Source organism: Primulina huaijiensis, chromosome 16 (assembly GCF_012295235.1).
Source record: "Primulina huaijiensis isolate GDHJ02 chromosome 16, ASM1229523v2, whole genome shotgun sequence".
Classification (NCBI taxonomy): Eukaryota; Viridiplantae; Streptophyta; class Magnoliopsida; order Lamiales; family Gesneriaceae; genus Primulina; species Primulina huaijiensis.
In genome coordinates, this window is record NC_133321.1 from 15,928,499 (window position 1) to 15,938,149 (window position 9,651).

Genomic DNA, 9,651 nt, shown 5'->3' on the forward strand with positions numbered 1-9,651 from the left:
CCTTGATCACATTAACCCCACCCCAATAAAGATTAGTTTAATTCTTCATAGACCTTTTTTTGTAACGAAAATGCAAGAATACCAACAATTTTGCCTAGATGCATATCACTGAGAATAGACTTATCCAGGACTTTAGCAGAGGCCTGTTTATGGTTTAATCTATACATATATACATACATGACCAATGATTCATATGTACACAAGGCATCCTCATACACCCCACTGTCCATCGACAGGATCCGACACGCTACACCCAGTTCTTCTTTGAGCGGAGCTGAGTCAATTTATCCCTCCATGAAGCTGCAGCAGATGGAAAAAAATTAAGAAATGCGTGAACGTCACTGACGATGGACCAAATAATTCATATGGATACAGGTTACACATGGGTATGTAATGAATAAACGGAATTTGGAGGGATAAACATTGATTAAATTTTTTAAAAATTAGTTTGCTTGGGGTGTAATCGTCTTCTATCGGGACAGCGACTACTTCAGCCAGTTTGGATCTTATACCTGCATCTCTGTAACGTTCCTCGACCACAGCAATTAGCATGTTCCGTACTAGATCAAACTCCTTTGTATCGATACATGGCTGTCCAGTAGGCCTGCGATGACGACTGAGTAAGATATCTTTCCCTTCACGTTATTCTTTCAGAAACTGTAAATGCCTACTGACATTCGACCTCAAGACAAAACATCATCAATCTTATCTGAAGACCATATCTATAGGTTGCTAGGTCCTTTAGGACAATAAATGTACCTGTCCAGCTCGGTGAAAAATTGGCCATCCGACAAAGAGCTCTGCATAGACACCTTTGCAGATTCAACGACCCTCATTCCATCATTATACGCCAAGAACTTGTTCACTTGTATCGGCACCTATAAAGACCACGTTGTATATTCAAGATAATGTTTATGAAGTCATTACAATGGGTTGATCCATTTGATTTCTTACATTCTTAAATCAATAACACAATTTAATTTCAATCTTCGGTATATGCCGAATACATCAACACAGTCAATCTTTCGAGTAACAGTTTTTTTGTTAACCAATTTATCCCAAAAAAAATATAGGGTAAATGAAGTCGAAGCAAAATTCTTTTACCTTGCATCTCACTGCAATGTTAATTGCATCTGAGGGCCGTAGATCGAATCTGACACTCTCGGCTTCATTATCCAACTTCAAGAAGGATAAAAAAATATTACTACATCAAGAACACCACTAACTATAAATTAAGCCTGAGTAGATCACACAGGACTACATATTTTCATCAACCACTGACGAAAACAACATAGATTAAATTACCTTGACAAGATGCAGCTCTGCAAAATATGCCTCGTGTACCCTTTTGGTGACACGTACATGTTTAACCTGAAAACAGAGGCCAACAAACATATCAAAGGCATTACCTAAGCTATGTCTCTGCAGGAATTCCGGCACAATGAAATAAAATTATTTAGAACAAATTAAAACCAACCGTATAGCCCATCTTCTCGATCATATCCTTCACTACTTGATACATCGTAGGCCTAGCCTGAAAGTTTTGTCAAAAAATTAGAATCTGCATGAGCTACAAAGTTTGGAACAAATATTATTTGGTTTTGAGTTTGATAACCGAAACAGAACCTAACATACAATTTGAACATTACGTATAGCTGCCATGAGTAACACGCTTGGCATTTCCACTGCAACATAAACCAGAATCCAGATATAATAATTTAAAAAAACAGGCTTCAATATATGTTTCGAATGATTGTAGCATTATGAACTTACAAACTATAATTGGGAGGAGGAGTCCAGTTCCGTCTTCCATCTTCAACACAATTGCAGGATGTGGTGCATAATCCGGAAAATGACTTCCCTGAGGATTGTTATGGATACATCTCAAATGCTTACCATCTCGCATCTTGATCATGAAACCATCTGAGCCACTTTTCACCTCAACTATTAAAAACAGCCAATCGAGACTATCAATCAAGTCTCGCATATTTGAATAATGATTACACAAGAATTTTTTTTTATCAAATTTCAAACACCACTCGATTTGTGAGGCGAAATGACATTTAAATAATGACAACAATATCTACCCCACAATGCCTCCTCATAAATGTAGAAAATCAGGGATATGCAACAAGCTCAGGCATACAAGGATTTTAACCCCTAACCCATATAGGTTCGATAACATGAATCACCGTAAATTAAATGATGGGAAAACTAGCACAACTCCTCCACGTACCAGCTTCTATCACGCTAGACTCGACATAATCAGCATCATTCTCATTGGAATTTTCAGCCGTGCTTCCATTACCATTTGATGATGAACTGAAACTACACCTAATCATGTTGCATTTCTTTGAATTTTGCAGAAAACCTGTATTAGTGCTGCCACTTTTCGGCCCTTTGAGCCCCAAAAATCCACTTCTAATGAATTTATCTTTCAGAAAAAGAGAACCAAAAGTCACCGAGTAGACTCCCGTTTGTTTTGATCTGATCACAGGGAAAACTACAGGGCCTTGCAAAGAAGCCATCTCGAAATTCCTTCCAACTGCATTAAATATATATAATCAGTAAAGATCACAACAGCTCACAAGCAAAAAAATGATGACAACGAAAAAGACCAACGAGTATCATGAAATCAGTGTATTTTATAGTCATAAATTAAAGGTGCCGGCAGATTATTTCAAATATTATATACACCTTGATCATCATTTCCAGCTGTGGCCATTCCGAATTTTGTTTTCTTGAAAATTCCAAAGAGAAAACTCCACCCCGACAGTATATTATAGCAGGAAGATTTAAAAAAAATTTCAAATTAATTTTTTCTTCTACCTCAGAACCAATCATCTCAATCGTCAAACTCAGAGTTTAGTATTCTTTTTTTTTTTTAACAAAAATACTTTCAAGTGATGATTAATCCATCACAAGATATACCGCACAGAGACTAAACAAAGTTGAAATCTTTAAATTCAACATATTCAGTACATAAATAATAATCTCAAAGAAATGTCAAAAGTCAGTCAAACCAAGTACTTGTCCAATTTTACAAGCTAACCTCGTCCTCAAGCCAAAAATTCCCATGAAAACTCACCGTATCCCCAAAAATCTCAAGTTTTAACCCCACTTCCATTTTTCAACATGCAAGTTTGACAGAATAAAAGGAATTCCCTGTTCGTGTTAACATCACACTCTTCTCAAGAAGAAACCTGATCTTACTCCAAATCAAAACCCACAAAAAGCTGCAGATTAACTAAGAGGAAAAAGGTAAAGAATCACCAAAATTTATCAAAAACAAGAGGATAACTGACCTGGAGCGCAACACACAGAAAAAAAGAAGAAAGAAATATGAGATCAGGAGTGGAGAGCGTGCAAGGATAATTAACGACCGACAAGAGAAGAGTGGATAAAGGAAGGGAAACAATGGCGTGAGAGAGAGAAAACACGATGATAGATTCTTCTTCCAAGACATAGATTGGTAAAGCTATCTGTTGTATTAATTTTGGTAGCTGTGCAACAAAAATTTTCTTCATATTTTTTTAGATAACAAGTTCATAATCTGAATTTGACTTTGGCTAAATTTATTTTGTCATGTTAAATTTTAACTAAGTTGGAAAAAAATCATAAAAAAATAAAGATATATATAAAAATTATTAATAAATTCAAGCGTTAGATAAAGAATAAAATTGTAGAGAAGTTTTGATGTGACATTGATATATCGAAATTAGTTAATATAATATATTAAATTAAATAATATGATATAGATTAATAGTTAATTTTGCTTCTAATATTTACATTTCTTGAACTGTACTCTCGTATAACAAAGAAAACAATAAATGGGTAATTTTATATCAATTTTTTTAAGATTTAAAAACATTTAACAATTTTTAATTAATGAGTATTTTTTTTTTAAATGATTAAGAAAATAATATAAATTTTATTTTTAAAAAAAAAAAAAGAAAGAGGGGTAAAGTTGGTACAATGATTGGGTCCACGCATTCTAGATGAAGGTCATTAAATATATTATCTCAGGGGGTGTTTATGACTTTTCACACACTGAGCTTTAGAAGATGACGTCATCGAAGAATTGACAGGATGAAATATCTGTTGTGCGACACGTGTGCATCTATCACCGAGACATTCTGGATAAGAAAGAAGTCCTTGCAATGTAAATATACGGAAATTGAAGCCCGTTTATGCAAACTGCAAAAGATATATCTTCTCCATCCTATCGTTAACTGATCCTAATATTTAGGTCCCATCGATTGGTTGAATCTTAATTATTATTTTATTTAAATTAAAACTAAATTGTGATTTAAAATTTTGCTGATTTTTTAAATTTCTATTTCGATTGATTTTATAAATATTTTAAGTTTATAATAACATACATCATGTTATTAAACAACAATTCAAGATATTTATTTTTCTTACACCAGTGTTTTTATAACCGGACTGGACCGGCCGGTCGGACCGGTTCAACGGCGAACCGGCCTCCAGACCGGTCTGGAGATAAGTAAAAACCCGGAAAACAGGTTTAACCGGAAAAAACCAGTTAAAACCCGGTTAAATCGGAAAAACCGAAAACCGGAAAAACCGGAAAAACCGGTTAAAACCCGGTTAAACCGGAAAAACCGGAAAAATATTTTAACAAATTTTTGCTTTTTGTTTGCTAAACATGTATTATTTTAATTTTTTAAAAAATATTTTGATAAAGGTGTTGGTGAAATGCAAGAAACACCTTCTTTGGACTTGGAAGAACTTTTGTATGGTGGGGATGAAGATGATAATGACTACGAAAGAACACTTCAAGAATTGGATGCGGTGTGGGCATCAAAGGATGCAACTTGAAAGTTGAAACTGGATGTTTGATACTTTTTTGTATAATTAAACTTGATGTTTTCTTGGGTACTTAAACTTGGTCATCACTATTTGGTTACATGTTAAGTGTAATTTGGATTTTTGAATTTGAAAAGTGATGTTTATTTGGATATTTGTTGTAAATTTCATCTTAAAAATTAAGTAAAAACTATAAAAACATAAATAATCAATATTTTACTATTTTATTTATTATATAAAATAAATAAAATATTAATTTTATTGATCCGATTCGACCGTTCGGTTGAACCGATTGAACCATTTTTTAAGGCTTGACCGGTTCGATTAACGGTCCGGTTATAAAAACACTGGTTGACACTAATATTTTAAAATAAGAACTTCTAAAATTTCATAAGAAAACAATTCTAAATTAGTGAACATTTCTACGAATCTTTCGAATTTTTTATTTCCCTATAAATTTTTTTAAAAAATAATGTGTTTAATTTATTTTTCTATTTTTATTTTTAATGACATGTCTAATCGATTTTTTTTAGTTACTACAAACAAAAATGTTTAAATTTTTTTAAAAAAATTTAAATGAATTAGGTGAAATAATTTACAAACACCTACTTATATTAATTAAATATGAAATGCAGAACATTTATATTCGCTAAAAACAATTTTTTTTTTCCTCATCGAAGTACCAAACATTGATTGAAAAGAGGTACATTAGGCAATGGATTGCAATTACTTCACACCTACAGATGTATCTTTTTTGAGTGAGTAAGTCTCATCAAATGTGCGCTGCAAAGGAGACAGGCATGGATTTTACTGGGTGAGGATCGCGACATCCAAGTAATCACCTATCTGCATTAGCATGCAACAAGTCAAAACCATTTTGTGAAAACCCCCCTTGTTATGTTGCCGAACGACTATTTACCTGGAAGCTGAGTTCCCCTAAGGCTTTGCTTCCACTGTCAGGCCGCCTTCCGTTAGGGTAAGAGAAGGTTCTCCCTACCTTAAATATGAAAAAGAAACACAGATTGGACAAGTTTTGTTCTTCTCGTTAGAAATTTTGCATATTTTAAAAAATAAACATACTTCGTGAATCGATATTTCAACGGGTTAACATATTAATGTCTAACCATCCTTCCATCATTATCAATGATCGGTATGGGGAGAAGAACAATCCATGACGTCTAACATTAGGAGATGATTGGCAGTTAGGATGCCAATATGCAAAAATGAAATCAATATAGTGGGAAAATGATAAAAGTCTGCAAAAGCACACAAAGTATTTACCTCTCTAACCACAAAACGACCACGCTTATCAGGATAGACAAAAGCAAAAGACAGAATAGCATCTCTTCTTCTTGCTTCCGGAGCTACTTCTTTCACCTGAAAAGCAAATAAAATGGTTAACTACAAACTAAATTGCATTGAAAGAGTTTTTCTTCCAAAAAATGGGATACAAAATACAAAAAAAGAAAACACAAGGCACTACTAGCTTTTTTTTTGTTGTTGAAAAAAAACCGCTCGGTTTTGCATCCGATCATAGGAATAATGCATCGAACGACTTTGAAAATGTAAACTCTAAGCTTGTTTTGAAAAATAGTTAGTGAAGGGAGGGCTAGTCAATAGTTATCACGCTAATGAATAAATTAGAATCCAATGATACTACCAAAAGAAATTATACATGGGAAAAGCGATAAACTTTTACCGCAGCTAATTCAATATAAGCATCATTAAAATCAACCGAAACTAGAGGAGATGAACATTTTTAACCTACACCACACATGGTAAACAAAGAAAACAAATGCAGAAACACTAATATGCATCAAAAACAAAAAACCCCATTGCTATTTCAATGCACAAGAACAAACATAAAACTTTGAACACTGAGGGTGAAACCAAAAATAAGTTTGCCAAAGAATCTCAGATCTCTAACCAGATCAGTTAATTCACGCAAAGTTGCATCCATCCATGTATAAATCTGAACTTCATCTTTTGGTTCCTTGCCTCTCACAGCAAAATCTCCATCAGCATGATGGCCTCCAACCTGCAAATTGTTCCAAAAATAAAATATAAACATAGGTATAGGAAATTCTGTTTCATATAAATCGAATGCTGTAGTTCACGAATGACGAGTATACCTTTGTGAAAACACGAAGCAACAATGGACAAGTCTGTACAAACATAAGACAACAAAAAGTCAAATAAATAAAAGCTATAATCCCATGAAAAAACAAATTTTAATGTCCCCTCTAACTAATAACACTGATTACTTCTCAAGAAAAAAGTATCCCACAACTTTCAAGTCATATACATTTCACTTGATAAACCCTTAATAATCAAATTTTCATTTATCAAGAAATATGTTGAGCATTCTGCGAATAACCATTGATTTTTTTCTCAACCCTTCCTTCTCTCATTACTAGCTTAAACAGAGCTTCCAAAAAATAGCACAAAAATGAAAGCGCACACAAACTATAACGCAACCTGATTCTCTAAGTACCACTGTCCCTAGTTAGCAATAAGCTACAAACCAGACATCCCTAAGGTAAATGCTAGGAGAGGAAAAAAACCCACCGTACCTCTAAAACCCTAAATAAATATATCATATAAAAAATACATAGAAGGGCAGAAGGATACCTTCTCGCGATCCACAGGTTCAGATCGAGGGACGGAGGTCTTGGGGAAAGGAGGCGGCGGAGGGCCCCTACCCGGCGGAGGGCCAGGCCTTCCAGGTCTTCGTTGCCCTTCTGCCATCTTTCCACTGTGTTAAGTTGTGTACGTTTGATTGTGGGAATCGAATCTGGTTTATATTTTAGTCATACGTTTTGGGCTTTATTAAAAGCTCACTGTTAGAATTTTCTTTAGCCAACATTGGGCTTGATACAGGGATAAGCCCATTATTTAAAAGTCCCTAACGCATAACTTCTTTTACTGTGGGCCGTATTTAAATGCCCACTTAAATCACGAAATCCAAGTCAATGAATAACGTCGAGACAGCATTAGATCTGAACAAGCTTCAGATTTAATTAAAAAAAAGTTGGTGTCCTCTCTAGACAGTTATTATCATGTTCTCACACTTAATATAATAATATAGATTTCTAAAAATTTGGTGTCCTCTCTAAGTAGTTATTATCATGTACTCACACTTGGTATAATAGTATAGATTTCTAAAAAGGATCTGAACAATCCATTACGTTTTTTAAAATTGTTTCAGTTATTTTTTTTCTTTGAAAAAAATCTCTTTTAACATTTCCTAATTTAAGGCGAATCGCATTTACCCATTTGCAAGGAGGTTATGCCCCATATTTTTCTCTGTCTCATCAGCATTTTTCTGTATCATGTCAGCACTCCAATAAAATAAAAATAAAAGCAAAAAATACCATCAAAATCAAACTTTGAATGCTTAGTAGACCAAGATCAAAATTGAACAAGCCGTAGACCCAAAAAATTATATTCCCGCCAAGACATTAGATTCTAGAGAGCATTAAGGTAATCAATCATTCACATAAACTACCACGAAACTCTGCTTGAGGATTCATGACAAGAATTGATTAATCAATAATCATACACAGATACAATTTCGTTAGTTTACACAAACAAATGAAACAAGTTAAGCGCTAATCAACAAATTAGCTAGGAAATCATAACTGATCACTAATTGATAATGGATCAAACTTGGTCCACTCCATGATCAGATATATATATATAATCTTTTTCTTTTGTAGCTAGGGGAGACCAAGTTTGCTCCATTAGATAAAATCACAAGGGTAATTGAGATAACATAAACCTAAGATTTCTAGGGTTTTAGTTATCCGGTGGCGCCGCCAAAGACAGAGGGTGGCCAAACAGGTGCACCGCCGTTACCGGTTATGTAGGACAAGAAGGATAGAGGCACCAGACATAGCCCTCGGGTTTTAAGGTCTCTCTTGGACTCTTCGTTTTCGTTCCCAACAGTTCCCTACAACAATTTCATTTATTTAGCATCAAATTTATATTCATCCGTGCGTTCATAGTTATTGATAGTAGAACCCAAAAAAAAAATCTTCTTATTTTTCCATTCAGACAAAATAATAACTCTAGTACTGTAATTTGGTTATTTTCGTTTTTGGTTTGTAAGCAGTCAAAGTTTGGCTTGGCTTAATAAATTGATAATTTTTTTAACTTCAGTCCTTGTAACATACAGTTGACATAGTGTTGAACACACGTCAACAATTTCTGATATCACGTCGACGTTTCGATGAAAAATAAATAAACTTTGACAACTTAAAAACCAAAATAAAAAATTAATTCCCATTCACTTTCTCACTTTTCCTATTCCTTTTCTTTCTTCTTTTTCCTCCTTTTCTGAAGATTCTGGAGTTGTCCCAATGATATTTTCATTTTTTTCCTTCTATCAAGAAAAAAAATCTAAATTTGTTTACTATTAATCTAATCTTATATATTTTAAAGATTGCAGCAGCCTACGTATTTGAGGGGTTATTCAATTTAATTCTTCAACTCCAGATAAACCTTAAGAGATGATAGAATAACAATATTGTTATCAAGCTACAAAAAATCAATCATCATTTTAATTAATTACCTTGGATATATCATAATATTTATTTTATATTAAATGGTGAAAATCTAAGTAGATAGTAATGTAACATAAAAGGCAAAGAAGAGTTTGATCGAGATATAATTGAAAATCGTACCCCTTTCGATACTTTGCTTTTCTTGTTCCTGGATTCAGACTTCATGTAAGGCACGCTTAGAGTCTGTAATATTAGGCATAAACATATATATGTTATAGCTTGCGTTCAAATAATCGCACCATAAAATTATATATAT

At 33.6% G+C, this 9,651-nt stretch overlaps 2 protein-coding genes across 2 annotated transcripts; both read right to left on the bottom strand.

Annotated features, from left to right (window-relative positions):
• Positions 1 to 31: 31 nt before the first annotated feature.
• Positions 32 to 3,503, bottom strand: LOC140961289 (bifunctional nuclease 2-like). Its single transcript, XM_073419715.1, has 10 exons — positions 3,306 to 3,503; positions 2,237 to 2,545; positions 1,774 to 1,944; positions 1,636 to 1,685; positions 1,478 to 1,534; positions 1,306 to 1,371; positions 1,105 to 1,179; positions 760 to 878; positions 513 to 604; positions 32 to 300 (listed from the first exon to the last, which is right to left on the bottom strand). The coding sequence occupies exons 2-10, from the start codon at positions 2,526 to 2,528 to the stop codon at positions 248 to 250; spliced, it is 975 nt and encodes a 324-aa protein (XP_073275816.1). The 5' UTR covers positions 2,529 to 2,545; positions 3,306 to 3,503; the 3' UTR covers positions 32 to 247.
• Positions 3,504 to 5,480: 1,977 nt separating this feature from the next.
• On the bottom strand, positions 5,481 to 7,634 carry LOC140961637 (histone deacetylase complex subunit SAP18-like). The gene is made up of 6 exons (XM_073420289.1): positions 7,462 to 7,634; positions 6,963 to 6,995; positions 6,758 to 6,868; positions 6,112 to 6,207; positions 5,750 to 5,827; positions 5,481 to 5,676 (listed from the first exon to the last, which is right to left on the bottom strand). Exons 1-6 carry the CDS (start codon positions 7,576 to 7,578, stop codon positions 5,638 to 5,640), a joined length of 474 nt encoding a protein of 157 aa, XP_073276390.1. The 5' UTR covers positions 7,579 to 7,634; the 3' UTR covers positions 5,481 to 5,637.
• Between the last annotated feature and the right edge of the window lie 2,017 nt (positions 7,635 to 9,651).

Excerpts from the sequence above, each read along its gene's own strand:
- LOC140961289 (XM_073419715.1), bottom strand. The coding sequence starts at position 2,528 with ATGGCTTCTTTGCAAGGCCCTGTAGTTTTCCCTGTGATCAGATCAAAA. Across the intron at positions 1,686-1,773 it reads CCTCCTCCCAATTATAGTTT|TGGAAATGCCAAGCGTGTTA; the intron begins GTAAGTTCATAA and ends TTTATGTTGCAG. Across the intron at positions 1,180-1,305 it reads CAGAGCTGCATCTTGTCAAG|TTGGATAATGAAGCCGAGAG; the intron begins GTAATTTAATCT and ends TCCTTCTTGAAG.
- LOC140961637 (XM_073420289.1), bottom strand. The coding sequence starts at position 7,578 with ATGGCAGAAGGGCAACGAAGACCTGGAAGGCCTGGCCCTCCGCCGGGT. Across the intron at positions 6,996-7,461 it reads AACCTGTGGATCGCGAGAAG|ACTTGTCCATTGTTGCTTCG; the intron begins GTATCCTTCTGC and ends ATGTTTGTACAG. Across the intron at positions 6,208-6,757 it reads TGCGTGAATTAACTGATCTG|GTGAAAGAAGTAGCTCCGGA; the intron begins GTTAGAGATCTG and ends TTTGCTTTTCAG.